The sequence below is a fragment of the Brassica napus genome, chromosome C7 (genome assembly GCF_020379485.1).
Source record: "Brassica napus cultivar Da-Ae chromosome C7, Da-Ae, whole genome shotgun sequence".
Classification (NCBI taxonomy): Eukaryota; Viridiplantae; Streptophyta; class Magnoliopsida; order Brassicales; family Brassicaceae; genus Brassica; species Brassica napus.
This window is the reverse complement of record NC_063450.1, coordinates 49,963,517-49,991,402: the sequence shown is the minus strand read 5'-3', so window position 1 is coordinate 49,991,402 and position 27,886 is coordinate 49,963,517. Positions and strand designations below refer to the sequence as shown.

Sequence of the window (27,886 nt, the reverse complement as noted above, 5' to 3'; positions counted from 1 at the left end):
ACTATACCATTAAGCACTAAAACCGCTATGAACATCTTATTATATGCCTCAATGTCCAAAGAAGCCCACCCGGAAAGATGGAGGGATATTCAGGGATCATTTGAATGTATTTGGTAACTACAGGAAAAATACCTTTGCTAAAATCTTATTTTAGTAATAAAGTTTGAAATATTAGACATGTACCAATGTTTTGTTTCAAATTAAAACTCATATACTACAAAGTTTAGCAATATTTCTGATCACAGTGGTATAACACTAGGCCGATGAGTTTTCTGCAAGTGTTTTAGAGTTTTTTTCCTTTGAAAGGATGTCTTTTGAGGCCGAACAGTTTAGCGCGTTATGATGATGCACTAACTGTTTTAACGACTCTCTTGTCTCTTTGCCGAAACGTTGCTTAATTAGATTGAGCTTTGAGCAACACTAAAGCAATAAGTGAAAACGTTTGTTACTTGTGGATTGTCTTGAAGCAGAGGGAGAGACATAGAGAGATGGATATTTCATATTCACAAAAAGCATGAACACAAAGGAGAAACGTAGGAACAGTCAGAAAACCTTAGATTCTCCAAACGTCGAGGAAAGCTTTTCCATCAAGCTCTCTGGAGAACAAGACCTTCAAAAACTCTTCGATGGTCACGCTTCTGAACAACGCACCCTTTTGCCTTTCCACAAGACTTCTCAGCGGACCAACAACTTTACCCATTCCCATATTGTGAAACGCGGCCACAGAAAGCCTCTCTTTCTCAGAGTTCACAACCCCACGATGCTCTATACTTTTGTAAGTCCCATTCGTTATGATCTACAATGACAAACCATAGTAAGAACCATTTACAAATGCTATATACCATTTGTTATGGACTTTACCTCTAACATGTCTCCAATATTGACAATGAAAGCATTTGGGAGAGGTTTGACTGGAACCCACTTGCCATCTTTCTTGATCTGGAGACCTTCCACTTCATTAACCTGCAAAAGGATGGTGAGTCCCGTAGCATCTGAATGTGGAGTTACACCAATAACCTGATCCGGCTCTGGACAAGGCGGGTAGTAATTCATCCTCATTTTCTGTCCTAACTCGTCGTCAAACAACTCTTCCAATATTTCCTCAGGTTTGATCTCCAAGGCTCTTGCCATGTTCGCTAATAAGATCTTAGCTATGCTTTTCACTTCAGTTGAGTACCTCTCTAGTGTATCTCTGAAGAAAAAACATAACCAAGATTTAAAAAACAAGAGTTGTGGAGGTGGGAAACACATTTTTGAAGGGAACCTGAAGGGAAGAGGTAACTTGGGGAACAAGTGAGGCTTCCTTGATCGAACATGTCACTCCAGTCTAGTTTCTGCTCCTCTGAGACAACGAAAGATTGTCCAAACCCTTCGATCTCACCGGGTTGTTGCCATAGCTTCTTCTTCTCTTCCATGGGAAGGTTGAAGTGATCTTGAATCTCCGACTTGACTTTGTCCAAGAACTTTGAGTCTATTCCGTGGTTTACAAGCTACAGATAAATTACAAAAAAAAAAGAAGATAAAAGCCACAATGATCAAAATTGTAATCATCATGTTAACAAAAATAGTGTTTAAGTTTGAGACTTACTTGAAAAAATCCCCACTCTTTGCAAGCCAAGTCGAGCTTGTCAATCTCAGAGGCCATGGAGGTTGAAGAACACAAACGGTTCAAGTCGATGATTGGGATCTCGGTTCTTGGACCACAGTCATCTGTGATCTCGGTTTTGTCTAGATCGGACCGTATATACCTCTGGGGAACGGTCTTGATCATCTTTTCCTTGACCATCTCTTGTACAGAAGGAACTATTATGGAGTTATACTGGTTTGCTCCCTTGGCTTCTTCCATGGACGCTTCTTCTTGATCGTTCTTTTGACTTTTTGTTAGCGAGTGTGGGAAGCACTGACACAAAAAGAAGATCAAAAAAGTTGATGTATTGTCCAAATTACAACATGTCGTTGACCAAAACAAGAAAGAAATAGAAAAAGTGAAGTAGTACGACGTCGTTTAGAGTGTTCGCTGTTTTGTCTTTGTGAGCACTGACACCACACACTTGTAACGAGTCTTCTCCACCACAACTCTCTCTCTCTCTCTCTCTCTCTCTTTGCTTCCAGGTTTCATGGAAACTACTGATCCTGTGGTTCTGTTCTTCCGCCGTCCTCATGGCAACGCTCACTCTCTCGCATTTGCTGCCTCACCGTCTCCGACGGAATCATCTCCCCGCCGATCACCGGAGGAACCGATGCAGATGCTGTTTGTATTCCACAACGAAAGAATCTTCCACAGCGGTTGTGTGGTTCAAGCAAGACCTTCGTGTTGATGATCACCCTGGTCTCCTCGCCGCGTCCAAGCACAGAGCAGTCATACCTCTCTACGTCCTCGATCGTCGCATTCTCTCGCGTAAGTTCAAAATGTTTTTAAGCTTTGTAGAACTCAGTTTCCAAGTGTTCTCTCAACTGGTAACACCTCAGACTCCCGTCTGAGAGGTCACGAGTTCGAGGCTCGGGCGGGGAGGAGTGTCCAGGGCCGTAGGCCGTAGTGGTACAGACACAGGCTGGCTCCGGCCCCCCCCGCCTGGTTAAACAAAAAAAAAAAAAAAAAAAAAAAAGTGTTCGCTCTATTGGTTATTTAATCCAACAGCTTATCTGTAGGATACACAACGGAGACTCTAGAGCTAGCTATCATAGCATTGGAAGAGTTGAGAAGCTCCTTGAAGAAGCAAGGCTCAGATCTTATGCTCAGATACGGGAATGCAGAGAATGTCATTGAAGATCTTGTCAAAGAGGTAACAGTTTTCAGACAAGATAAGTGTTTGTTACAGCACTTACTGGACTGTAACAGGTCCGAGCTCCCTTTGTCTTTGTGGAAGAAGAGGTGGAACACCATCTGTGTGAGGTTGTGGAGGCTGTTAAGAAGAAAATGGATGGGGTTTCGTTTCCTGGAGAATCACCGAGGGTTGTTGTGTGGAGGACTCCTTTTTATGAGACTCAAGTAAATGTATTTGCTTCCCTTTGCAATGTTAGTTTCTGAACTCGAGTTACTTATGTGATATATATTTTTTTGGTTCTCTAGAGTTTGTCGGATCTGCCACACTCTTGGGAAGAGTTTAAGAAACTAAATCTGCCTGTCACTTTGCCAGTTCCTGCAGGAAGACTGTCATCTCAAGAAAGCGAACTGCAGTGGGGTATATAAGCTTTTCTCTTACTTGAGTAGTTTCTTGAAACATCTGATTTGTGTGAAAATTGTAAAATGAAACATGCTCCAGGTTCTGTGCCAACACTAGATGACCTGAAGGACTATATGAAGGAAAGCTTATGCGAGAAAGAAAGGAGCTGGAGGGAGATGGCACATGCATCCGCCGAAAGAATACTAATGAAAAGGAACTTGGAGCCAATTGTTGATGCAACTGTAGGGAAGAAGGTGCAGAACTCTGCTTTTATCACCAGAAATAGAGATACTGTTGGAGGTGGAACTGAGGCTGTGCTGAATGCACTAGCAGGATACTTGAGGTACTTGGAGGGTACAAGTCGAGATGACTGGCAAGAGTATGTGATGTCCATTAATAAGAAAGCTTGCTTATAGAAAATGAATCTTGGTTAATCTTGGTTTTTGATACTAACCAGGGTTCATGCAAGGCTACGTGATGCCGAGACTAGGCCCGGAGCTTCGTTTTTCAAACTTTTTGGACCTGCGCTCTGTCTTGGTATTGTATCAAGAAGAAGGGTTCACTATGAAGCAATAGAGTACGAGAAAGAAAGAAACGCTGGATTTATTTCTCCGTTTGGATATTCAGCTTCTACAGTGACTGCCGCAACCGATGCTGTGTGCTCTATGGAGGTACAAAGAGTCACACCACATGCGTTATGATTTTTATGCTCTTTTTTTCAAAAAATGTTTGAACCTTTTTTTTGTGCAGTGGTATTCACTCACAGCTCTAAATGAAGAGATGATTGATGATAAAAGACGTTCTGTAAGGATTTGGAGATGGAAGGGCTATCTCATTCAGGTTTTGTGATCATTTACTCACACAACTCCAATGGCCTTTCATTGGTTAATTTTTGAAATCGCACTTCCTTGTTTCAGTACACAGTGGCTGGCAATGAAGGCCCTGCCGTTCTCCTTGTGCATGGGTTTGGTGCTTTTCTGGAGCATTACCGTGACAATGTGGACAGCATAGTAAACAGCAGAAACCGAGTATGGACCATCACAGTCTTGGGTTTTGGAAAATCAGAGAAGCCGAACATCGTTTACACCGAGCTTTTATGGTCTGAAATGCTGCGGGATTTTATGATTGAAGTGGTTGGTGAACCAGCGCATTGCGTAGGGAACTCAATCGGTGGTATGCAATGCGCCCTTAGTTACTGAGCTGTACTATAAAGGGAACAGATGTTTTTGTGATACTCATCTAGTTGTGTCCATATGTGTTACCTTTGTCAGGTTATTTCGTTTCGTTAATGGCTTTTCTTTGGCCGGACTTGGTAAAGTCCGTTATCCTTGTTAACAGTGCTGGCAATGTGATACCTGGATACTCTCCTCTCCCAATCTCTAGGGTATGTATCTCACTCATTACTGAAGAGTTTTGGCTCAGGAAACATAAGTTATTAACTAATTATCTCACACATTCTACTGTTTTTTTTTTTTGGTAGGAAAGGCGAGTTCCATTTGGTGCACAGCTTGGTGCTAGACTTCTTATCCTGTTCCTACGATTCAATGTCAAAAAGCTATTAAAGGATTGCTATCCAGTTGTAAGTAATATGATGATCTTGTTTATAGTTGCTCAAAGTTGTTTGGGGGTAACCCAATTGCTTGTTTGTGATGCAGAAACCTGAGAGAGCTGATGAGTTTTTAATCACTGAAATGCTAAGAGCAGTATCCTTTTTTAGCATTTTATTTGCATTAGTTTCTTCTTGTTCTACAGGTTTAAAATATTGATGATACATTTACCTTAACAAACACGATAGTCCCAAGATCCAGGTGTGGTTATGGTCCTGGAAAGTATATTCGGCTTTGATCTTTCACGCCCTTTGAATTATCTCCTCAAAGGGTTTGAGGAAAAAACTCTAGTAATACAGGTATATATATCAAGATGTCTAACATGTATTGGATCATCATTCTAGCTTCTATCAGGGATTACATGATCAAAATATTCATTGGTCTCATTGATGTGTCTAGGGAATGAAAGATCCCATATCGGATCCGCGGAAGAAAGTGGCCTTACTGAAGGAGTTCTGTCCAGGAATGGTGATTAAAAAAGTCAATGCAGGTCACTGTCCCCACGATGAGATCCCAGAGGAGGTGAACCATATTATCTGCGAATGGATAGCCAAGGTCGATAATGATGAACAACAAGCACTCAAGAGCCTCATCCCAGCAGATTTACTACCACAATAATAATAAACAAAACTTAGGATATTTTGCTCAGCAGAAGAAAGCAATGTCTTTATGGTACCAATCTTTAGAAAGAAAACTGTTTCGTCGATGTGATTAACTTAATTTTTTTCTATGTGCTCAATGCTCTTGTTGATAACGTATGCCAAGTGCGGCAACATTGTTATTGGAATGAATGTTTTTGACATGATTCATCTCGCAAAGACTACGTTTCCTGGCTTGTTACATGATGCAATGAACATTTTTTTTGTCTGATGGTTCAAGATGGGGTTTGAGTCTGATAAGGTTGCTATATCCAGTGTTCTAGGCTAGAGGCCTCGTGGCGGCCCAATGAATGAGATTGAAGGACCAAAGAGAGTCCACGAATCATGCCAGAAGGAGGTAGAGGTACGTACCATCACCGACTGAGCAACACATCGGATTTGCACTCACAGGTTTCAATTTCAGCATGCGCCTAACTGTAGGAGAGAACCGTTGAGCATCAGCGTCAGGAGTCCTCCAATAACTCTCTTTGAAGGGCCCTCGTGGCCCAATACAGAAAGGTAACTTGTTTGTTCATAGAGAAAAGAAAGAACCACGTGAGTGTGAACGCGTCTGATTGGTTAGCTGTAATTAGAAGTGCCTTTTAAATGTCCATAGATCCTCGTGGGATGTCTTTTTGCAAGATTTGACTTGAAAACCAGTGTCAGATTAAACTTTTCAGCTGCATTATTCAATTGAAACTTTTCAGCTGCATTATATCTCGTGACCAATGTTTCATATGGCTTAGTAACATGGGTTTAGTCATTCCTCACGTGGTTTAGGACCCCACCACTTGCATATGTAGAAAGCTAGGTTCCAAAAGATAATGTGATGCAATAAAAACACTGTAGGTGAAGACAAACTTTTCCAGCTTATCCTCTCTTATTGATATCCTCATTGCTTCACATTTATTAACTTTTCAACTAACTCCAGCTTTCGCTCTAGATTTTTTTTATGTATCTGGAACATTCTTTAAGCCTCTCTCTCTATAAATCCCTGAACCCTTTTGCTGTTACTCACTCATAGCTGTTAAAGGAACCTAAAATGGCGAAAGTTTTAGATCTTTCTCTGGTTCTCTGTGTTCTGTGTGTGTCCACTGCAGCAATAGCCATGGCAAGAAACCTTGGAGAGGAATCTAGCGATGATACTGAGTTCATCAAATCCTCTTGTGAGACAGCAACGTACCCGGAACTATGTTTTCAGTCTCTGTCTTCTTACGCAAGCGAGATCAAGAAGCGGCCACTACAGCTCGCCGAGACAGCGCTCGCCGTTAGCATGGCCCAGGCAAAGTCTGCCAAAACATATATCTCGGACATGACTGACTACAAAGGAATCACAAAGAGGCAGCACGAGGCTGTGTTGGACTGTGTTGAAGAAATGGGAGATACTGTTGATAGGTTGAGCAAGTCGCTGAAGGAGTTGAAGAATCTGGAGGAAGGAGAGAGCAAAGAAGACTTCTGGTTCTGTTTGAGCAATGTCCGGACGTGGACAAGCGCGGCGCTGACAGATGAGACCACGTGTCTTGATGGGTTTGGAGGGAAAGGCATGGATGGGGAGCTGAAAAGCTTAGTCAGAGCACACATTGTGCGTGTGGCGCAAGATACGAGTAATGCCTTGGCTTTGATCAATGTCTATGCTTCCAAGCATTGAATATATTGCAACGGTTTGGTCCTGAGGACTTGAGCTTTTTATACTTTTGGATTTGGTTTGTATTGTGTTTCCAAGAAATGTGTTTTGGTTTGGTTCCGAGTCATATCAGTTTCTCTTGCCACATTGTTATATCATCTACGGTCTATATAGTTTGAAGCTGTTCATTTTGATGTTTGATTGGTGATATAGTTTTGTAAGCCATGAAGAGTATTTTGCAATATTCTCTTTTAAACCCACAGGTTTTGATATTCATTCATCTGAGTTAGTGATATTAAATAAATATTACCACGAAAGATTATGAGCTCGGTCGGAACCTTATTCAAAGAAATATATATATATATATAGAGCCGATAGGCCTGAAGGGCATATGCGTATGGCCCAACAATATCCTCAGAAAGAGAAGAAAACTTGGAATAACGATCTCACCAGCCGGGATTTTTGTCCGAACCGAACCAAAACTTTTGGTTTTCGGTTTGGTTACGGTTTTGAGTTTGGTAAGATTTTTTAAAATAATTCGGTTTTCGGTTCGGCTCAGCTTTGTTTTTCGATTTTTAATTTTTTTTTAAGAAAACCAAAAATAACTGAAAATAATTGAAAATAACCAAAAAACCAAACTGGAATTAACCGAAAATAATCAAAAATAACCGAATTTAACCAAAATAACCGAATTTAACCAAAATAATCGAGTTTAACTGAAATATCTGAATATTTTTAGAAAACTATACCCGGATTAACCGAAAACAAAAAAAAAATCAGTTATTTTCGGAAATAAAAGTGAAAAACGAAAATAACCGATGCCGAACCGAAATTCAATTCGGTTAATTTCGGAATTATTCTTCACAATTTTGGTTAACTGAAAACCCGGTTCAGTTCAGTTTCGGAAAACCAAAATCGCAGTCCTAGATCTCACCTGAAAAGAAGTAAACGAAACAAACCTAAATAAATCATGTCGAATCATAAGTTAACAAAATAGCTTTATAAAAGTTTTTGGACAAAGATTTTATATAGAAAGAAGTTTTATGGGGCAATGAAGAGCGCATCCTTTGTCGGGAGTTTGAGTCCGGTAGCTCCAAGTTGATCAACATGTCAGATTCCTATATCGAGCGATTAGTTTAGACTATAGACTCATGCTTGCTGATAATTAGGAGTATCTACGAGATCCTTTCTCGTAATTAATAGAAACGTCCTAAGATCAACGGCGAATGGCCCAACTGGAACCGTCCATCATGGGATATGGAGCACGAATCCTTCTAACATGTTGATCCATAAACTAATATATATATATATATATATATAGTCAAGCCTCGGTACTATATTATATGAAATTTTTAAATATCAATCGACTTTTCTAGTCCAGTATTTATAGTCTTATAGATGCCTCTTTCTTGCGTTTTTTTCACTCAGAAGACATTGCATAAAAAGTCCACCGTTTGTTATTATTTTATGAGTGTCATAACGAATTTAACAGTAGCTAGGAATGAAGTACGTTTGAGACCACCATTAACCATTTAAAAAAAAAAAATGGAAAAAGTAAGCAAGCGTCGGTTGTTCCCACTGTTCGCAGGTCCCACTGACACGTGGCGGCCCGTGATTAGTTCATTTTTAATTTTTTTTTTAATCAGATAAAACCCAAAAAAAAAAATAAAAAAAAAAATTAAGCACCCCATTTAGGGTGCTAGGGTTAATTATGCCCTCAATGGAATACACAATGTCACGTTAACACACGAATAAAGTAACAAATGCACCACTATATACAAGAAATGGGATGTTACACAAAAATTTTAATATATATTTTGACACTGCCATATAACAGTATCTACTTTTGAGACTGCCATGTAAAACACATAAAATTTTAATCCTTTTTTTCAAAGCAAAATAATAATCTTCTTGAAAAGTTTTGGTACTTCAAATGCACATTGTGGAAAGAAAAATACATGTCAAGTAATTCTAAAAAGTTATACATGCAATGCGAAAATTTAGAATTTATTTGATGTCCAATATATATGACATAGAAAGGAAACGAAAGCGTACACATGCACATGCAAAGAGATGAAGTTGAATATAACGTTTAATTTAGAAACGTAGATAATTGGTTATAAGGGCCAAAGTATTGCTTGTAGTCTTTGAAAGTTCAGAAACAGCCTTCTCCACCTTCTTCTTCGTCTCCTCATTCACTTCCTCTTCCTCGAACTCGTCCGTACACGTAGTATCGTCGGTCAACGCCGCGCTCACCCACGTCTTCATGTTCTTTAGATGCTCCTCCTTTGAGATTCCTCCGCCGTAGAGATTCTTCAACTCGGCCATTGCCTGCTTGAGCTCGTCGACAGTGTCCTTCATCTCCTCCACGCAGTCCTTGAGGACCGGGACCTCAGGGCTGGAGGTGGATTTAGCCTTTTTGAGAAGGTTTGAGACGACTAACGTGGCGTTTTTGGCGTATTTGAGGTTGACGTTGTGCAGAGTTTGATTGGGTCAGCTTTGATGGTGGAGGAGTAGGAGGACAATGAGTTGTAGCACATTGTAGGATATGTTGTTGAGTTGCATGCGGTTTTTACGAACGTGTTGTAGTTTTGGTATCTGGAGGGTGGAGTTGCTGCTGTTTTAGGGATGTTTGATGAGTTGATGAGAGCAACAAGAGTTAGAGAGAGTATCACGAAACGCAACATGTTTGTTAGTTAAGTGTTTTGCTCTTCTTTCGGGTTTGAGAGAATCAGATGCTAACTTTTTGGCGAGTTGTGAAACTATGCAGTATGTTGTATATTATATACACAACACAGATTAGAATCATTGGATTATGATTGGTATTAATTAAATTATTGAGGAAATGATTCGCACTATAATATAACAAATATATTCTAACCAATCATAAATAACAAATCTTTTTATTTTGAAAAACGGCATAGCAATTAGTTTTGATTTGAACGGTAAGCTTAGTTCTTTCTTTTTTGAAATTTAATAAGCTTAGTTCTTGTTTTAGCTGATTATTCGACTCATGTGACATCTGATTCTGTTTGTTCAGTTTCTCCATCATTTAGGGCATCTGTATTAATTAGAAGTCTATCAAAAAAAATCTCTTACCAAATATAACAATATTTTAATACGAATTTCCAAAATTTTGAAAGTCATGTCATAGTCTCTAAAATGAAAAACTTTCACATGAATCTCTCACTATAATATAACAAATATATTCTAACCAATCATAAATAATAAATCTTTTTATTTTGAAAAACGGCATAGCTATTAGTTTTGATTTGAACGGTAAGCTTAATTAGTTCTTTCTTTTTTGAAATTTAATAAGCTTAGTTCTTGTTTTAGTTGATTATTCGACTCATGTGACATCTGATTCTGTTTGTTCAGTTTCTCCATCATTTAGGGCATATGTATTAATTAGAAGTCTATAAAAAAAAAATCTCTTACCAAATATAACAATATTTTAATACGAATTTCCAAAATTTTGAAAGTCATGTCATAGTCTCTAAAATGAAAAACTTTCACATGAATCTCTCAAAGTTTTGAAAGAAACTCCTAATAAAATATTATTATTTTTGGTGAAATTTTTTCTTTAAAAAGCTCTTAATACGAATGACCTTATAACCACATACTAGAGCTTGACCCGTGCGACCGCACGGGTGTTTATATAACGATTTATGTATATCATATATTTTGTTAATGTATCGTGTTAAATATATATATATATATATTTATTAAATGTGTGTTGGAACAGTTATGTAAATATACAAAAAGATTGGATGTATATATACTATGTTTGATCAAATTTTATATTGACATTTCTTTCATATTTAATTGTATGATTGAAATGTATTATTAGTATATTATGCGTTTAGGTTAAAAGTTACAACTATTCTAAAAACCCAATTGGAAGGGATATAAATTGACCCGCCTATTTTAACTAAAATCATGGGAATAAAGTTAATTTTATATTCAAAATATGAAGCTGATATTGCTGGAATATTCTTTTTTTATTAAAAAAATTGATGATAATATTCCAAAAAATTTATAATAAAAAAAGTTTGAACATAAGTGAATCACGTCTAATATATATGCAAAATTTTTTATTGGTAAGTTATAGTAATAAGCATTAATTTTGTTTATATATGGTAATATATACGTATTATAAGACCAAAAGCGTGGAAGCTAACTTTTAAATTGTTTTTCATAGTTTAGGTTGTTTCAATAGTTTGTTAATATTTGTTTCGATAGTTTGTTAATACATGTTTATTTTAAAGTTGATTTGATTACATTTAACTCAAATTTATTTAAAGAAAACACATTAATTTAACTGAAAAAGACAAGCATTAAAATATGGAATCCAATTTAATTCTCAGTGACATGGAAGGGTAATTAAATTTAAAAACTAAAGGGTATTTTTAATGAGTACTTCTCTTTTAATAATATAGATTTTAATGATTTAATTACATTTAACTCAAATTTATTTAAGGAAACACACATTAATCTACATATAGATTTTAAAGTTGATTTGATTACATTTAACTCAAATTTATTTAAAGAAAACACATTAATTTAACTGAAAAAGACAAACATTAAAATATGGAATCCAATTTAATTCTCGGTGACATGGAAGTGTAATTAAATTTAAAAACTAAAGAGTATTTTTAATGAGTACTTCTCTTTTAATAATATAGATGTATGCTAGTCTCATTTCTTTTAAAACTTCTCGTCATTATGTTGTAGTGTAGATAATTATAACTTTTTTTGTTTTGAAAAAAGGGCTTTTTAGATAATTATAACTTAATAATAAAAAGCTATCATACCTTAAGACATGGCTGTTTCAAGATCACATGACCATCATAATAATTTGCAAACCCTAGAGTCTCTAACTAATACTAAGGTGGGGGTATTGAATTTAGAAATTTGATAGAATTTGAAGGAATTATGGTTTCCATTAAATTCTAGTGTTATTCAATTGTGTATTTTATCAATTCTTTTAAATTCATGTGTTATTCAATTGCGTATTTTACCAATTCATTTAAATTCTAGTGTTATTCAATATTTGCTAGATTTAATAGGAATGTTATTTGAAAGGAATTTAATGGAAAATGTAATGTAAAATGCAAAGGATCAATTCCTTGCTTTTACGAAGGGATTTGTTATTTATAGAACCAACTTGACCCCACGGTAACCCACTACGTCTTTAGAAGACATATCACCTACACCAGCCCAATTCCATGTCTCTCCTCTTCCAAAACCGGAACCGAAAAACTGAACTAGAACCAAACCAAATTATTCGAAACCAAAACCGGACCGCCTCAAATACCTGAATGGTTTCTATATTTCTATATCTGAATAACCGAATCGGAAACGGAACCGAACCGAGAACCGAACGGTACCCGAATATCCGAAAAAACAAGTTTCAACACTTTGATATAAAATATAATGTCATCAGTTTCACTCAACCCGAATGCCCATGGCTAGTTCACCCAAAAAGATTCTTTTAGTAAAAAAAATCTATCTACAAAAAATAAAATTTTCCCAAGTGTTTTATTTTGATAAAAAAATATCTAAGAGTTAACTACTAGTTGTGTATTTTTTCGTTATCATTCATAGCGTTAATATTACCATTTGAATTCCATCAAATTAATTTACATTCACTTAAATTCTATGGCAAAAGGTAAACATAAGAATTAGACAATTGCATTAAAATCTCATAAAATCATTTAAAATACTGCAAAAGTTATTACATGTAAATTTTTTCAATTCTTGAATTCAATACCACCCCCTGAATCAACAATCAGGAAGCTTTTCTTTTGGTGTCAAAATAAAATTAGAAAGATGAATACAAACTTTATTCCGGTGTTTAAGCAATGTGGCACGTGATGTGATATGAAGCATATGATGGGCATGTAATATGGACGTGAACCAGATCTTCTGTATAATTATTAAGCCAGACAGACCAACGTATCATTTTTGTACGGGAAATGATATTCGAATTGATCTCCGATGCATGATTTATACGTAGGAGTATATTTGCTGGGATTTGCACATAGTTTATTTATTCTTTTATCATTTAAATATATAAACTAGATCTCGACCCACGCAACCGCACAGATTTTTGTTTTCATTTATTTTATATAAATATTTTGTTTTCAATTCTAAATTAGTATATAATATAATATATGTGTCTATCAATTTTTAAAACATAATAAGTTTACGGTATATTTTTTTCATTGAATAGATAGTTTTAAACTTTCACGTGTATTTGTATCTTCTTCTATATATATATATTTTGGATTATTATTTCATTATTAAAATCGTAACTATATATATATAAAGATTAATAAAATATTGTTTTATTGTCATATTCAAAAATATTTTAACATTTCACAAATTTAAAAAGTTTTTTAAAAATTAAACTTTTCGCTTCATAGATTTATATTATCGAGTAAATAATTAAACATTTAGTTTTTGTTTAATTTTTAAAATAAACTATATAGTTTAAAATTTGTTTTCATTGGTCTAAGGTACTAAAGATTAATCATTGTTAGATAATATGATTTTTGTTATTTTTAAAAAAATCTTTATAATTTTAAAAATTAACATCGACAAATATTTAAATATTTAACATATGGAGGTATAGTATTACAACATTAAATTATATCTATTTAATTTATACTATCTATAAGTCCAATGGATTATCTACTCTTTAAATCCAATTATTGATAGTCCAATAAAAATTTCTGGTAGGCCCAAAATTTAAATGATAAGATTATATATTAAAAGTAACATGACTTTTTAGAAATAAGTCTATTAGGTCCATTTTTAAAAAAATCACACATGAATCAAAGTTGTGACTTCTGTTTTAATATATAAGATATGTCAATTTTTAAAAAAATCACACATGAATCAAGGTTGTGACTTCTGTTTTAATATATAAGATTAAACAACTTAAAGCAATTTAAATAATCAATTAAGGTTTAGAAAGGATATAACTTAATTTACAAAGCCTATCGAATAGATGATTTTTTTTTTTTTGAAGAGTAGAAGTTTTTTCTCTAACTGCGCTACTACTGACCAATTAAGGTTTGATCATTGCGATATCATTTCCTTCTATTGAGAGAAAGTTTAAGTTCCTATCATGATCAATGATACCTTAACAATTTCAAATGCATCTATTTACTTATCTTCATTGTCCTGTCTGTCTAGGCCTGGACGTTCGTTTCTGTAACGGTTCGATTTTCCTGATTTTTTTTTTCTAGAAATATATGAACTGTTCAATTATTTATGAAATTCGGTTCAGTTATTTTGGTTTTCGGTTCTGTTCAGATAACACCATTAAAAATTGGATAATATCCGATTAAATTTTGATTTCAAATTTTCTAATAATTTTGGAGAATATAGGGTCATTTGGATAAATTTAAATATTAAAAATTATTCAGATTATTTAGGTAATCTAGATAATTTAAATATTTGAATAATTTTCCTCTTGTAATTGGTTTATAAAGAGTATTTTTAAAAGATTTGGTAATTGTAAAACTAAATATAATTAATATTGTTAGATATATTTTGATATCTATTCAGTTCTCGGTTCGGTTTTGGTTTCTTCGATTCCAAAGATATAAAACTATGTTATCTGTGAACATTTGTTGATTTCGGGTTTGGTTTTCCGGTTTATATGCCCAGGCGTACTCATGCTAGCCTCAAAGATGATGTAGGGGTTGACATGGATGTCGTCTTTTACTCTAGTGGCTTTAGAGAGCCCATCTTCGGGCTTGAGACAAAGCCCCCATGCACCTTGGTTGCTCAAAGCTGGGGTTTCTTAACACGCAACTAGAGGAACATGTGTCAGTACAGCTAGCAAAAATTTCCGGAACCAACAACCAAGTAACCTCAAAAGTCAAAACATGCAGATTAAGGTTATCAAAGCTTAGCCTTCAGGGAGGGAATAGGAGGATATTTTTATGTTTTTTTTTTGACAAATAGATTGAGTTCACACATTTTTGATGATATACTACATAACAGGCTATTGGATCAATAACAACAGTACTCTTTAATTAACTTCATTTTATCGTAAATTACATATTCTTATACAGGAGCCAATGGCTCCGAGCCATAGCAACATAACACCTTGTGTATATATCCAAACTTTATTTTCTGCAAGAGAGCAATGAACAGAAGCCATACACTAGAGACTCTTCTTCTCTATATGCACAACGCCTCCTATTTACAGCGGGTGAAGCTTGGAATGTTGAGTGTTGTGTAAACGTAAACGTAAAGTAAATCTATAAGGTTGAAATGGAAGTGCAGCAAGTGGTCAAACTATCATCACATCTGGAGAAGATTGTTCACTGTAATAGCAACAGAGTTTGTTCTCTGCAAGTCCTGCAAAAAAAAAATTGAAACGCAACATGTTCTAGTATCAAGTCACTAGAATCTTAGAACTTTAACAATTTGGTACAACACCCATCACTTAAGGATCAATCATAGAGAGCACCCAATATGCACTTAAAAGTTACCTGGAAAATAATTTCATCTGGCACATGTGGCATGACTTCCCTCACTGTCTCGGCCATAGCTAGTATACTTGCCAAGCTTTCATTTGCTCCACTTGATACAGTACTTAAATGCAGACCACCTGTCCTTCCACCAGCACCTAGAGGACGCAAGGTTGTAGAAGAACTGGATGCTTGTGAAGGGTTCATCGGCCATAAACTCCAAGCAGCATCCTCAAGTGCAGTTTGAGCATAACTTTCCCCAACAGATGCAAGATGCCTCATCATCATCTGAACCCGCCCCAGTCCAACGGACCTAGACGCCGTAGAGGGACCAGCTACATCAACACCCTGACCTGACCATGTCTGTAGCCAGCTTGGATCCAATCCTAAGTTCCTATTTTGTGAAACAAAAGGGTGACAAATCGTACAATCCAACAAATCCAAGATTTAGTTTGAATATTGTTTTAAATTAAGTTATAAACAAATTATTAACTGAACCTTGAAGGATCACTTTCAATGGAGTTTGGCATCTCATGAGGAAACAATCCAGTGGCTAGTGGATGCCCAGGATTGTCTTGTCTTTCAAGCTGACGGGCTAACTGCTCATCAGTTGAGACTTCCACTGTTCTAGTGTTCACCTCAGTTTCAGTTCTACCGACAAAAAGAGGTTTACGACATGTAGGACAAGAATAAACCTCATTTAGACCTTGATCCAACCTGCCAGCATCAAAACATCATCATCATGATCAGTAGTTTCAGTCACAAACACTTGAGGCTGTATGTATCTAGTTAAGCGCACCAGGATCGCAGGCATCCAAGATGGAAAAGGTGGTTGCAGTGAAGCCTTTTAGCTTTAGCCATAGGTTCCTGATAATGTATCCAAGAGTTAGAGGTATTGAAACGGTATGGAAAATAACTCTACAGTGAGCAGAAGCATACCCGGCATATAGCACATTCATCATCATATGCCCGTAACTCTTCAGAAGTTGCATCAGGAAGGGCTGCATGGAGAGAGCCCAGAGCTATTCTCAGTTTGATGTATCCTTTCATTCGTTTCAAAATTGCACTGAGCAATGCCTGCCAAACCATAAAAGTAAAAAAAAACAGGTATAAAGATGCAACAATTTGAATGTTGTGCCAGGGCGACACTGTTACTTACACGTATGTTGAGAAACAAAACTGCATCCGCTAGATGAAAGGAAAGGCCATGCAGCCACCAGATATGCAAATAATGACCTAGTGCCATTACCAACGTAGCCATGTCCAGAAAGAAACCAAAGTTTCGGTTGAGGAGGCCCTTCCATTCCAACAGTGAACCTATCCAAAAAAAGATAAAAGAGTTTAACTTGAGATGTCCATGGAAATGCATCCCCGGGTTAACACAAAAATTATGGTATAACACTAGAAAAGAAAAGACCTGCTGTCATGGAATCGACAAACTTAGATCTTTGGCAGTCCGAGTTGTTCACTGCTAAGTGGTTGATCCACATATCAAGCAGTTGAAACCCATGAATTAACAGCGCCTGCAAAACAATCAGATCAGCTGTACATTTTGTTTGACCATGGCTACAAAAGAAAGACAGCATGTAGGATGAAGAAGACAACTACTAGTACTTGAGTACCTGCAAGGTCTCAAAAGCTATACTGCATGGCTCAAAAAGTAACAACAGATACACAGAAGAGCCAGTTGTATTGTATGTCATAAGGGAAAGCTTTATCCTGCAAAAATAGGAGGAAAAAATGTATTACTTGAAATTATCATTCAGACATAAATATATTTTGACAACATACCACAACATATCAACAGAGAGAACGAAGAAGAGCACTGAATACACACGAAAGTAAGTCCACGGTGTAGAAGAAGGAGATGCATTCAATCGTTCAAGCCGGTCTCTAGCCAAAGCTTGAAACATCTATTAAATGACATTACAAGATTCACATTAGGAGAATAATAATTCAGAATTTTGGTTATGGTAAATCAATATACACGCCAATGTTTTCAACAAACAGCCTACCATACCTTTAAAGTGCATAGAACAGTAAGCCAAACTGTCCACAGTACACCCTGAAATATTGTTGCGGGAATCACCAGCGGCAGAAATATACCCTACAAGGAAACGAGGATTAAAAGAGGATTCAATCTATTGACCCCTAGAATACATACAGGTATATGCATATATTTAGACCTCTCTAAATATATTTTAATATATTTTTCCTGCAGCTGATAAGATTTTTGAAAAACAGCAACAATCTCATACAAAATACAGAACGTAGGTTAGAGGAAGAACAGCTACCTTGTAAATGATGTAATTGGCAAGTCTCCCCACCAACTTTTTAGCTTCAGCGCCGTATAAATCTCCAAAAAACAAAGTCTACAAAAGACGCTTAAAAGGCATTATCTTATAACCACGTAAAATAACAAAAGACATTACCAGAATCAATTTAACAATTCGTAAGCCTGTTGACATTACTATAGTAATGAACAGCATGAAACCCCCGTATCTCTAATGGGAGATATTCAATTACAAGAAACGAGATTTTTTGAGTCTTACAGATCAAGAATACATCCTTCCTCTGCTGAGAACTTTACTAGCAGGTGTAAACTAATTAAATATTTTCACTTGAAACCAAACTAAGAACTGTATATTGAACTCTTTCCAACAGAAGAAAAAAAATCAGTGGTGAGGAACAAAAGCAGCAAGCAAAACCATTAGGAACAAAAGTAACAAATAATGAGACATATAAGTTGTAGATGAGGAGGCAAACAATGCTCAGCGTAAAACTATAGAGAAGTTTCATAATGAATCTAAGAAAGTTCCAAAGTCAAATTTCAACGATTTGGAGGGAGCCTAAGTTAACGAAAGTTAAATATCAGGAAACTATTGCTTTATATTGAATAAGAAGTGCTAAAAAAAATGTTACTCTTACCTTGAGAGAAAGTAGCAGAAGAACATACACATTGAGCACAAAATTTGTCAGCAGGGCGATTGTAAAGTAAGAACCCAGAAGCAGCTCAAGCGCATGTTCAGAGTCGTCTCCTAAAGAAATGTTCTTGGCTATTAGCCCATCTTCTCTAAGCCCAGCCAGAGACAGCTCTGTCCAGACTTGAAGCCCCACAAAGCTCAGAGCAGTTGATGCCACCGAGACTTGCAAGTACCTTATCCCCATTAGGAACTATAACAGATTGGCTTAGTCCCCACCAGAATCTCAACTTAATCATATTACCATAATGCCATCTACAGCAACAGCATGATCTCACATCAGTATATAAGACTTGGACAAGACAAAACAAACACAAGCCAAGTGAGAGCAAAAAAACAATGAACACCATAATCACACCCAAAAAAAACCAACTAGGTATCGATCACACGGCAGAAGATGAAAGAAAATATACGATTTAAAAAAAAAAAAAAAACTGAATTGACCATTTGCATCAGAAAGACAGAAACTTTTTGCAGAAAATTGAGCTGAAAACCAATAAAAATGGATACTTTTATAATTGAAGTACAGAAAATTAGATGCATAAGCTCTAGAGAAGAGAAGTCACCGCAACGAAAAAGACATGATCCCAGATTGAAACCCATTAAGAAACATCAAATTTAAATATAAAAAAAAATCGAAGAAACTGAAAAAGTTGAAGGAAAGGAGCTGGGGAGATTCAATGGAGAAAGCAAGCAAAGCAAGAGATCCAAAATGGATCGAATCAGCACAAAAACCTGAATCCGAGAAGCTGTCGATTGGATATTCTCTTTAGCAAAGGCCTCTCTGCATCTCTCTTCTTCTTCTTCTTCTTCTTCTTCTTACAAGGACAAAATCAATCTCTCTTCTTACAGAAAGAAAAGTATTATTATTACAAAAGTGTACGAAACTGAAAAAAAAAGCGATACGGTCAACACTGACCTTTTTGGGTTAATTTTCACTTTTCAACATTTGAAGTTTTTTTTTTTTTTTTGTCATCTGAAATTTACCTTCACCGTAAAGTTTAACAAAACAACCCCTTTAAACAAAGAGCCATAAACAAGACGAACACTGATTCCAAACCTAAACAAAGGCCAAACTAACACACCAACACATCTAGTATACCACAAAATTCCTTGAGAAGACAACTACAAGTCAAAGAGAGGCCAAACGTTTCTCACTTTCAAAGATACCCTGCAGCCAAAAAGGATAACCTGCTGCAACATAGGACTGAAGTCTTAGGTCTCTAGTAACACTTTGAGCAATAAGAAATGCACCTCTATTCCCGCTATTCATTTCTTTAGAAAACCTCCACCATTCAATCTTCCTTAGCCCAAACAAGATATCTGCACGCATTGCTTTGAAAGATGGCCATGCTTTTGGTCTTGTCACCGCACCAACAATCATGTCATCATCAACCGCAAAGATCACCCTGTTTAGCCTATGACTTACCATACTGTCAATCGCCCACATAAGAACTTGAAATTTCAATTCCTTCAAGTTGTTGAGACCAGTAAAAGCTCTCCTACTATGCAGCAATACCTTTTCTTTTGAGTCCCTTAACACCCAAGCCGCCCCTCCTAAAGCAAATTCCTTCTTCCAATGCACACCAATATTACATTTTAACCAAAAAACTTAAAGAGATTCCCATTTGAGCATCACCGTCTGCTCCACTCTTTTATCCTCTTCCATTCTAGTCTCTTCCATTTCAACAGCTAAAAACATTTGAAGTTATTAGAACATTAAATAAGAAAAGGATTTAATCATATCTATATACGGTTTTGGTGAAACCAAAAGCTCTACTTATATATTGTTTTCTCATTCTCAACATTATCTATACTATTATTTATGAAGTGATTTGGCTTATGTGTCAACCTCTCCTTAACATTAGATTTTCCTGCTTATTTTTTAATATTTTTATAATTTTATTTGCTTATTTGCTTATTTGATTTCTATACTATTATTTATGAAGTGATTTGGCTTATGTGTCAACCTCTCCTTAACATTAGATTTTCCTGCTTATTTTTTAATATTTTTATAATTTTATTTGCTTATTTGCTTATTTGATTATTTTGATTAATATTTATAGATCTGTCATATTTATAACGTAAAATCTACATTGAATAATGTTTATTTTTTTGCTTTACCGTACATAACACCAAGAATTGTTTAAGATAAATATACATTGAATAATGTTCTAGATAATAACGACAATGAAAACCATAATTCATTACGTTGAGGACAATATCTAATAATCGAAACCTGTTTGACCAAAATCATACTATACCAATAATTATTTAATATAAATATATACATATACATATACAACAATGAAAACCATAGTACATTACGATAAGGATAATATCAATACAACACTGACTCTATAATTTACCGACTATAGCTATATATATATATATATATCATTCGACTTTCTTTCGTTTACATCACCCTCAAATCAAAAGTTATAAACAGATCTTAAAACTTCTCAGCAGCAATAATAACTTGCCAACAATGTCTTTTTTGAGAAAAAAACCCGCTTCTCTTGTTTTTATTGGAGATATTGATCCGGCTAAAGATTGTTACAAGATTAAAGTCAAAGTGATAAAACTTTGGAATACATGGAAAAATTCAAAAATCGTTTCGATTGAATTAGTGTTGGCTGATATCAATGTAAGTATTGTATTTTACTTCATTATTGATTAGTATTAATTATATTGCTTAATGTCAGTGATTTCTTTTTGTAATTTTTTTAGGGAACGAGGATTCATGCTTCTATTGATGAACGTTCTCTTGGTAATTTTCGATCTAAGTTATCTCAAGGAGATTATTTTATTCTGAGTAATTTCACCATTGGTGACTATACCACAGAATATAGAACGAATCCTCTTCCTTTTAAGATTAACTTCTATAGAACAACCAAAATTACTCCTTGCGATGATTTTCCAAAAGAGTTACCAAATAATTACTTCAAAGATTTTAAGGAAATATTGGAATGCCAATATGAAAAAGAAGTCTTAATCGGTTAGTTTTCTATATCATATAGTTTTATTTATTTATGTGTCCTTATTTATAATATCTTTTTCACCGGTTCTTAATTCTAATATTTTGTGTTTTAGATGTTATTGGTGAAGTTGTGAATGTTGGACCTTTAGAAAATCTAATGGCAAAAGGGAAATCATCAACTAAGCTAGAATTAACAATTCGTGACATAAAGTAAGTTTTATTCAGCTTTTAATTTTATATTATTTTATTTTTATTATCTTATACTGTTTTGTATTTTAATATTTAGTGATACGCGTTTAACATGTACGCTGTGGTCTGGGTATGCAAAACAAGTATCAGATTTCTTTAAATCTAATGAAGCAGCATGTATTGTATGTGTTGCTCGATTTGTTTGTGTGCGAGAATTCAGAGGTATTTTCCCCCACAAAATCTAACAGCTAAATTGCTGATAATATATGATATTAATTTGTTGTTGTTATTTTGTTGATGTTTTAGGAGTTGTGACTGTTTCTAATGTATTCAATGCCACTGAAATTCTTTTTGATCCACAACTACCAGAAGTGCTTGATTTCAAATCTAAGTTGCCTAATGATGATTTGATTATTACTAGAGAAGCTTTTGATCCTAAATCTACGCCTCTAAAAGTAGATTTATATGATGAATTTTTCATTAAGAATCCTATAAAATCTATCCGTGCATTGAATGCATCGAATGAGGTATGTTGTACTTATTAAATATTTTTGGTTATAACTAATTAATGTCCATTGAAGTTATTGATGAATTCAGTTTTATATAAAGTTGTTTTGTTTGTTTTTATAGGTGGGAAAATGTGTTACCCTTTGCAAGATTGTTTCCATTGAAACCACTCCAAAGTGGTATTTTGTTGCGTGTGGTACCTGTCGGACGACAGTTCATCCATGTGAAGATGATCTTGATGATGATAGTCCACCTTTGTTTCATTGTAGCGGATGCAATGGAAACGTCTCTAACGTTGTGGCTAGGTATTTTGTGTTTAATATAAATTCTCATATATCATTTACGTGAATATATATTAATATTTAAAATTCAATGGTTTTATATTTTTGTAATTGTTGTAGGTTTAAACTTGTCCTTTGTGTTACTGATCATACGGGAGAAGCCGCTAGGTTTATTCTTTTCGATAATGTTGTTGTTCCCTTTCTCCATAATACTGCTATGGATCTTGCCGAAGAAGTTGCTGAGGTATGTTTGTTTATAAATCTTATACTTATAGATTATTTATTTTGTGTCTGTTTATTTGATTGTTTTTTGTTATTTTGTCTTTTGTAGGAAAACGCATCTGTTCTACCTTTATCATTAGTCAGACTTATTGGTAAAACATATATTTACAAGATTAATGTATCAGCTGATAATTTGAGGAGTCGTAAAACGACTTTTAAAGTTGATATAATTTCTGATGATGAAGATTTGATTAGTAAGTGGGTCAGTGAAGGTTATACTGGTCAGGTATTTGTTATTAAGAATACACGTCTATAAATCGTATTCTTGTGTTTGTTTATGACCTTTTATATATTTTTTATGTATATGTCTTGATTATTTACTGTTATGTATTTTAGGGTGGTTTGTTTATGGATTGCCAACGTAGTTTGGAAGATTCAGCTGAAGCTTCCCAATCTGATGGATTAAAGCGTAACGGTGATGCTTTCGATCGTGGAAATTTGGTTGTGGGGAAAGATGGAAATCCTAAAAAGTTGAAGAAGAATACAGAATAATTTTTAAGATTTGGATTTGTTTCTTTAAATTTAGAGGTTTTTACGTTTTGGATAATTTATATTTATAGTGTTTGTTATGGATTTTTTTATTCTGTGTTGGTTTTTACAATAAAGTTTGAAGTTATTCCTCTTTAATTGTTGTTATTTAATCATTCAATAAATCTTATATACTAAATCTTACTTATTTTTATTCCTTCAAGTACTGACTAAAATACCGATACATTCATTATTCAAGAAATCACTCCAAATTTACAAGTTAAATTTCTACTTAACACCAAATATACATCAATAAATATGATATAGTTAATTAGTAGAAACCCTATTCTACGAATACTCCATGGCCATGTTAGGATCAGAAAACGAAAACCTTTTGCATTATTTTATATAAATAGTTTTATTAAGAGCCACTCAAAAATCAAAAAAAATAAATAATTAAATAATAACTAAGATAGCATCAACTCTGAAAATTATTTGCGCTATAAACAAAATAAACGTTTAACAAAACAAAAAACCATTTTCTATGGGAAGAAACTAAATATTGCAAAATTTTAGAAAAAGAAAAATCATATAATTAGTTTAACAAAACGAATTATATAAAAATATTTATGAATCTTTATATATATATTGCTAGAATCTGTAAATCAATATATATATATTATAGAAAAAACTATCAACTTATTTTTATTATTTAAAAAGGAAGTTTTCTTTTCTTATGTGCTATGAAAAGAATATATGTATATATATAATATATATATATACATATAGATAATGTCTAAATGGCATTTATCCTAATCTATATCATATTATAATAATCTGCCGACTCCAAGATAGTATATATATTTCTCTGCAGACACTTGATGGACAATAGACACAAAACTTCTAAGCAAAGAAACTTCTAAGCAAAAAGAAAAGTCAAAGTTATGGGTCCAAAAAAAACAACACCGCTTCCAGCTTTTACTAGACGTATGTAAATATTATTTTGACTTTATATGTTGTTGGTTAACAGTATGTACGTTTTTTTAACAATTGTAAGTTTTCCTAATAGGCGTCACTACAAAAGCTCATGCTTATGCTCCACCAATACCAATGCAATGTGCCATTACCGGACGTATTGAAAAACAGATGAAAAGCAAACTTGCAAGAAAGAAAAGAATGAATATTTTGAAATACAAGAGATCACACAACACTGGTATGTTTTCTAAATTTTATATTAAATATAATATATTACTCAATGAAATTAATGTTCTAATATAATATATGTTTAAATTCAGATACTTTGAAAAAAACAAACGATACAGATGATTTCGTTTGTTTTGTGGCCACGGATTCAGAGTCCGACGAAGATGAAAATCATGTAAATCACAATCAAAGTAATGTTCGTAGGGTTCATCGAAAAAGAAAAAACACTCACTCAGATATATTACTTGATGAAGGAATATTTGCTCCCATAGGTCTCACTGATAATGGTAATTATGGTTCTCTTTTTGTAAATTCATCATCTATATTATATTAAAATATTAATTAAATTTTATCAGGTTATTATGACGATGGCGATCCGTCCTACATGTGTGATTATTGCCAAGCTTATATGTGGTTTGGCGAAAGAATAAATAAAAGATTTATAAGTGCCAAACCATTATTTACCTTGTGTTGCCATAAAGGAAAAGTCAAGCTACCTCTTCTTAGAGCACCACCTACTTCATTGTTGAAACTTCTTTACAATAAGGGTGAAATGAGGAATCACTTTAGAGAATTCATTAGAGCGTACAATATGATGTTTTCCTTTACTTCACTTGGTGGTAAAGTCAATAATTCCATCAATAATGGTGCTGGACCTTATTTATTTCAACTATGCGGAGAAAATTACCACTTGATAGGAGATATGTTGCCTGGCCCTGACAAGAATCCTGCGTTCCTACAACTCTATATACACGATACTGCAAATGAGATTTCAAATAGAATGGCTGCTTATGGGTAAATCAATTTTTTAACTTTTGAATTTATATATATCTTGGGGAATCTAATATGTCATCCTGATTTTGAATAGGAGAACCGGTTCGACGGAAAAAATCAAACGACAGATTGTTGAAATTTTGAAGAATATGTTGGATGCTAATAATTGTTATGTTGGTGCCTTTCGATCAGCACGTGAGAGACTAGAAGTTTCTGGTGCTGGTCGGCGTATGAGATTGGTTCTCGCAAGTGGAAGGTCCACAGATGGTAGAACATATAATCTTCCAACTGAAAATGATGTAGCAGCTTTAATTCCTGGGGATTTTGAAAAATCAATGGAAAATCGAGACATTATCCTTGAGAGTAGTACCGGAAAACTACAAAGAATAAGTGAGCTGCATCCAGCTTATTTGCCCTTACAATATCCATTGTTGTTTCCCTTTGGTGAGGATGGTTTTAGATTGGGCATAGACATCGGCTTCCTAGATAAGAAAGGGAGGAAAAGGAAAACGATAACCATGCGTGAGTTTTTTGCGTTTCGTATACAAGAGAGGTTTGGTGAATCTCCGATCATTTTAATGTCTGGAAGATTGTTTCAACAGTTTTTAGTTGATGCATACACTATGATAGAATCAAATAGACTTCGCTACATTTGGTTAAATCAAAAGAATCTTCGATCTGAACACTATGATAAGATCGTTGATGCTGTGGCCAAAGGAAAAGGTGATCTATCTGAACAGGGTAAGCGGATCTACATACCATCTTCGTTTACAGGTGGTAAAAGGTACATGATGCAACACTACTTGGACGCTATGGCCACTTGCAAGTATTATGGTTACCCAGATTTTTTTATAACAATAACTTGTAATCCCAAGTGGCCAGAGATAACACGATATCTGCAGAAACATGATTTGAAAACAGAAGATCGTCCGGATATATGTTGTCGTGTTTTTAAGATGAAGCTTGATAATCTGGTTGATTATTTGATGACCGGAACAGTCTTAGGTGAAATCAATTCGGGTAAGTGTTTGAAGTAATTATTATTTTAGTTGTCATAATTATCATTTACTTTCGTCAAACTTTAGCTTTCCTTTTTTTTTTGAAGACTCCTTTGTTTTTTTTTTGTTTATAGTAATGTATACAATCGAGTTTCAGAAGCGAGGTTTGCCGCATGCTCATATGGTAGTCTTCTTGAAACCAGAATCTAAGTTGCCGACAGGAGATGACATTGATCGGTTTATAAGTGCTGAGATACCAGATAAAGAGACAGAGCCGTATTTACATGAAATTGTTAGTGATTTGATGGTACACGGTCCATGTGGTGCTGCTAACATAAAAAATGTATGCATGCAAGAAGGCAGATGCACCAAATATTTCCCAAAGTCTAATAGCGCTATTACAAAAATTGATGATGGTGGTTATCCAATTTATAGACGTCGAGATGATAACAGGGTCATTAGGAAGAAGAACTTCGATTGTGATAACAGATATATTGTTCCTTATAACGGCAATCTATTGAAACGATATCGAGCACACATTAACATTGAGTGGTGTAACCAAACAAGATCAATTAAGTATCTTTTCAAATACATCAATAAGGGATCAGATTATGTTAGAGCTACAGTTGAGAGTGAAGATGGTAATGAAGAAGTCGAGGACGAGGTGAAAAAATATTTCAGTTGCAGGTAATAATTTTTTTATCTTATTTTAATAGACTTTATTTTTGTCCGCTTCATAATTATATAATGCTTATGTGGAAGGTACATATCTGCGTGTGAATCCACTTGGAGGATTCTTGCTTTTCCTACACAATATCGCTCAACGCCGGTGACAAAGCTTTCCTTCCATCTGCCTGGCCAACAGTTTCTTGTTTATAATGAAGATGACCCAATAGAGGAAGTGATATCTAAATGTACTATTAGCCAGTCTAAGTTCTTAGCTTGGATGGAAGCAAACAGAAAATATCCAGAGGCACGTGAGTTGACATATGCTGATTTTCCTACCAAGTTTGTTTGGGTCTTGAAAACAAAGGAATGGAAACCACGTGATAGAGGATTTGCAATAGGGAGGATAACTTATGTACCGCCGTCTTATGTCCAAGCCTATTATTTGAGGGTTTTACTCAATATAGTAAAGGGTCCAAGAAGTTTCGAGGAGATCCGAACGGTTAAGGGGATTGTTTATCCGTCATTTAAAGATGCATGCTATGCTTTGGGTTTGCTTGATGATGATAAAGAATATATTGAGGCTATTAAGGAGGCAAGTTTATGGGCTTCTGGGAAGTTTTTGAGAAGATTATTTGCTGTGATGTTGCTCTCTAACAGCGTTGCAATGCCAATCGATGTATGGAAGGCAACATGGGATATACTAACCGAGGATATTCTTATAAGGAAAAAAAGAAAAGCAAAGAATCCAAGTATGTTATATATTCTTTTATTATCTTATTACGTAGACCCTTGCATCTGCAAATAAATCTCTATTTTAACATTATTTTGTGTTAAAAACTGCAGATTTCACACTATCCAATGACCAGCTGAAGAATATTGGTTTGGCTAAGATAGAGAAATATCTGCGTAGGAATAATAATTCTCTGTCTAACTTTGAGAATGCTCCTGTGCTAGATGAAGAAGCTATTGATAAAGATAAAAATCATCTTATATTAGTTGAAAAAAGCTACGATCGGGAAAAGTTAAAAG

The 27,886-nt window shown here is 34.8% G+C and overlaps 4 protein-coding genes, 1 long non-coding RNA gene and 3 pseudogenes across 5 annotated transcripts; 5 read left to right on the top strand and 3 right to left on the bottom strand.

Annotated features, from left to right (window-relative positions):
- Nucleotides 1–429: 429 nt before the first annotated feature.
- Nucleotides 430–1,939, bottom strand: LOC106407527 (annotated as a pseudogene).
- A 118-nt stretch (nucleotides 1,940–2,057) lies between these two features.
- On the top strand, nucleotides 2,058–5,576 carry LOC106410577 (annotated as a pseudogene).
- A 233-nt stretch (nucleotides 5,577–5,809) lies between these two features.
- LOC106410578 (pectinesterase inhibitor 7-like) lies at nucleotides 5,810–7,309 on the top strand. Its single transcript, XM_013851108.2, has one exon. The coding sequence runs from the start codon at nucleotides 6,452–6,454 to the stop codon at nucleotides 7,055–7,057; it is 606 nt and encodes a 201-aa protein (XP_013706562.2). The 5' UTR covers nucleotides 5,810–6,451; the 3' UTR covers nucleotides 7,058–7,309.
- A 1,710-nt stretch (nucleotides 7,310–9,019) lies between these two features.
- Nucleotides 9,020–10,089, bottom strand: LOC106410025 (annotated as a pseudogene).
- Nucleotides 10,090–15,056: 4,967 nt separating this feature from the next.
- On the bottom strand, nucleotides 15,057–19,411 carry LOC106411538 (E3 ubiquitin protein ligase RIN2). Its single transcript, XM_013852322.3, has 13 exons — nucleotides 19,242–19,411; nucleotides 18,454–18,761; nucleotides 17,820–17,897; nucleotides 17,546–17,632; nucleotides 17,317–17,438; nucleotides 17,148–17,244; nucleotides 16,943–17,048; nucleotides 16,685–16,842; nucleotides 16,465–16,602; nucleotides 16,325–16,392; nucleotides 16,024–16,242; nucleotides 15,547–15,919; nucleotides 15,057–15,412 (listed from the first exon to the last, which is right to left on the bottom strand). The coding sequence occupies exons 2-13, from the start codon at nucleotides 18,691–18,693 to the stop codon at nucleotides 15,356–15,358; spliced, it is 1,743 nt and encodes a 580-aa protein (XP_013707776.2). The 5' UTR covers nucleotides 18,694–18,761; nucleotides 19,242–19,411; the 3' UTR covers nucleotides 15,057–15,355.
- Nucleotides 19,412–19,480: 69 nt separating this feature from the next.
- On the top strand, nucleotides 19,481–23,680 carry LOC106436938 (replication protein A 70 kDa DNA-binding subunit C-like). Its single transcript, XM_048763122.1, has 9 exons — nucleotides 19,481–21,153; nucleotides 21,237–21,504; nucleotides 21,600–21,696; nucleotides 21,773–21,897; nucleotides 21,982–22,202; nucleotides 22,306–22,487; nucleotides 22,584–22,707; nucleotides 22,795–22,971; nucleotides 23,082–23,680. Exons 1-9 carry the CDS (start codon nucleotides 20,995–20,997, stop codon nucleotides 23,235–23,237), a joined length of 1,509 nt encoding a protein of 502 aa, XP_048619079.1. The 5' UTR covers nucleotides 19,481–20,994; the 3' UTR covers nucleotides 23,238–23,680.
- A 650-nt stretch (nucleotides 23,681–24,330) lies between these two features.
- Nucleotides 24,331–25,086, top strand: LOC125590105. The gene is made up of 2 exons (XR_007326301.1): nucleotides 24,331–24,426; nucleotides 24,509–25,086. It is a non-coding gene; the product is annotated as an uncharacterized LOC125590105 (long non-coding RNA).
- A 253-nt stretch (nucleotides 25,087–25,339) lies between these two features.
- Nucleotides 25,340–27,883, top strand: LOC106408451. Its single transcript, XM_048764343.1, has 5 exons — nucleotides 25,340–26,210; nucleotides 26,323–26,875; nucleotides 26,951–27,606; nucleotides 27,701–27,804; nucleotides 27,854–27,883. The coding sequence occupies exons 1-5, from the start codon at nucleotides 25,340–25,342 to the stop codon at nucleotides 27,881–27,883; spliced, it is 2,214 nt and encodes a 737-aa protein (XP_048620300.1).
- The last annotated feature ends 3 nt before the right edge of the window (nucleotides 27,884–27,886 follow it).

What these genes read in the sequence shown, in the direction of transcription:
- LOC106410578 (XM_013851108.2), top strand. Translation starts at nt 6,452, where the DNA reads ATGGCGAAAGTTTTAGATCTTTCTCTGGTTCTCTGTGTTCTGTGTGTG.
- LOC106436938 (XM_048763122.1), top strand. Translation starts at nt 20,995, where the DNA reads ATGTCTTTTTTGAGAAAAAAACCCGCTTCTCTTGTTTTTATTGGAGAT. An exon ending in GTCTCTAACGTTGTGGCTAG is followed by an intron (nt 22,488 to 22,583) that starts GTATTTTGTGTT and finishes TAATTGTTGTAG; the next exon opens with GTTTAAACTTGTCCTTTGTG. An exon ending in TTGCCGAAGAAGTTGCTGAG is followed by an intron (nt 22,708 to 22,794) that starts GTATGTTTGTTT and finishes TGTCTTTTGTAG; the next exon opens with GAAAACGCATCTGTTCTACC.
- LOC106408451 (XM_048764343.1), top strand. Translation starts at nt 25,340, where the DNA reads ATGTTGGATGCTAATAATTGTTATGTTGGTGCCTTTCGATCAGCACGT. An exon ending in AAAAAATATTTCAGTTGCAG is followed by an intron (nt 26,876 to 26,950) that starts GTAATAATTTTT and finishes CTTATGTGGAAG; the next exon opens with GTACATATCTGCGTGTGAAT. An exon ending in CTAACTTTGAGAATGCTCCT is followed by an intron (nt 27,805 to 27,853) that starts GTGCTAGATGAA and finishes ATCTTATATTAG; the next exon opens with TTGAAAAAAGCTACGATCGG.
- LOC106411538 (XM_013852322.3), bottom strand. Translation starts at nt 18,693, where the DNA reads ATGGGGATAAGGTACTTGCAAGTCTCGGTGGCATCAACTGCTCTGAGC. An exon ending in TTTTGTTTCTCAACATACGT is followed by an intron (nt 16,603 to 16,684) that starts GTAAGTAACAGT and finishes ATGGTTTGGCAG; the next exon opens with GCATTGCTCAGTGCAATTTT. An exon ending in ATTGAAAGTGATCCTTCAAG is followed by an intron (nt 15,920 to 16,023) that starts GTTCAGTTAATA and finishes TTCACAAAATAG; the next exon opens with GAACTTAGGATTGGATCCAA.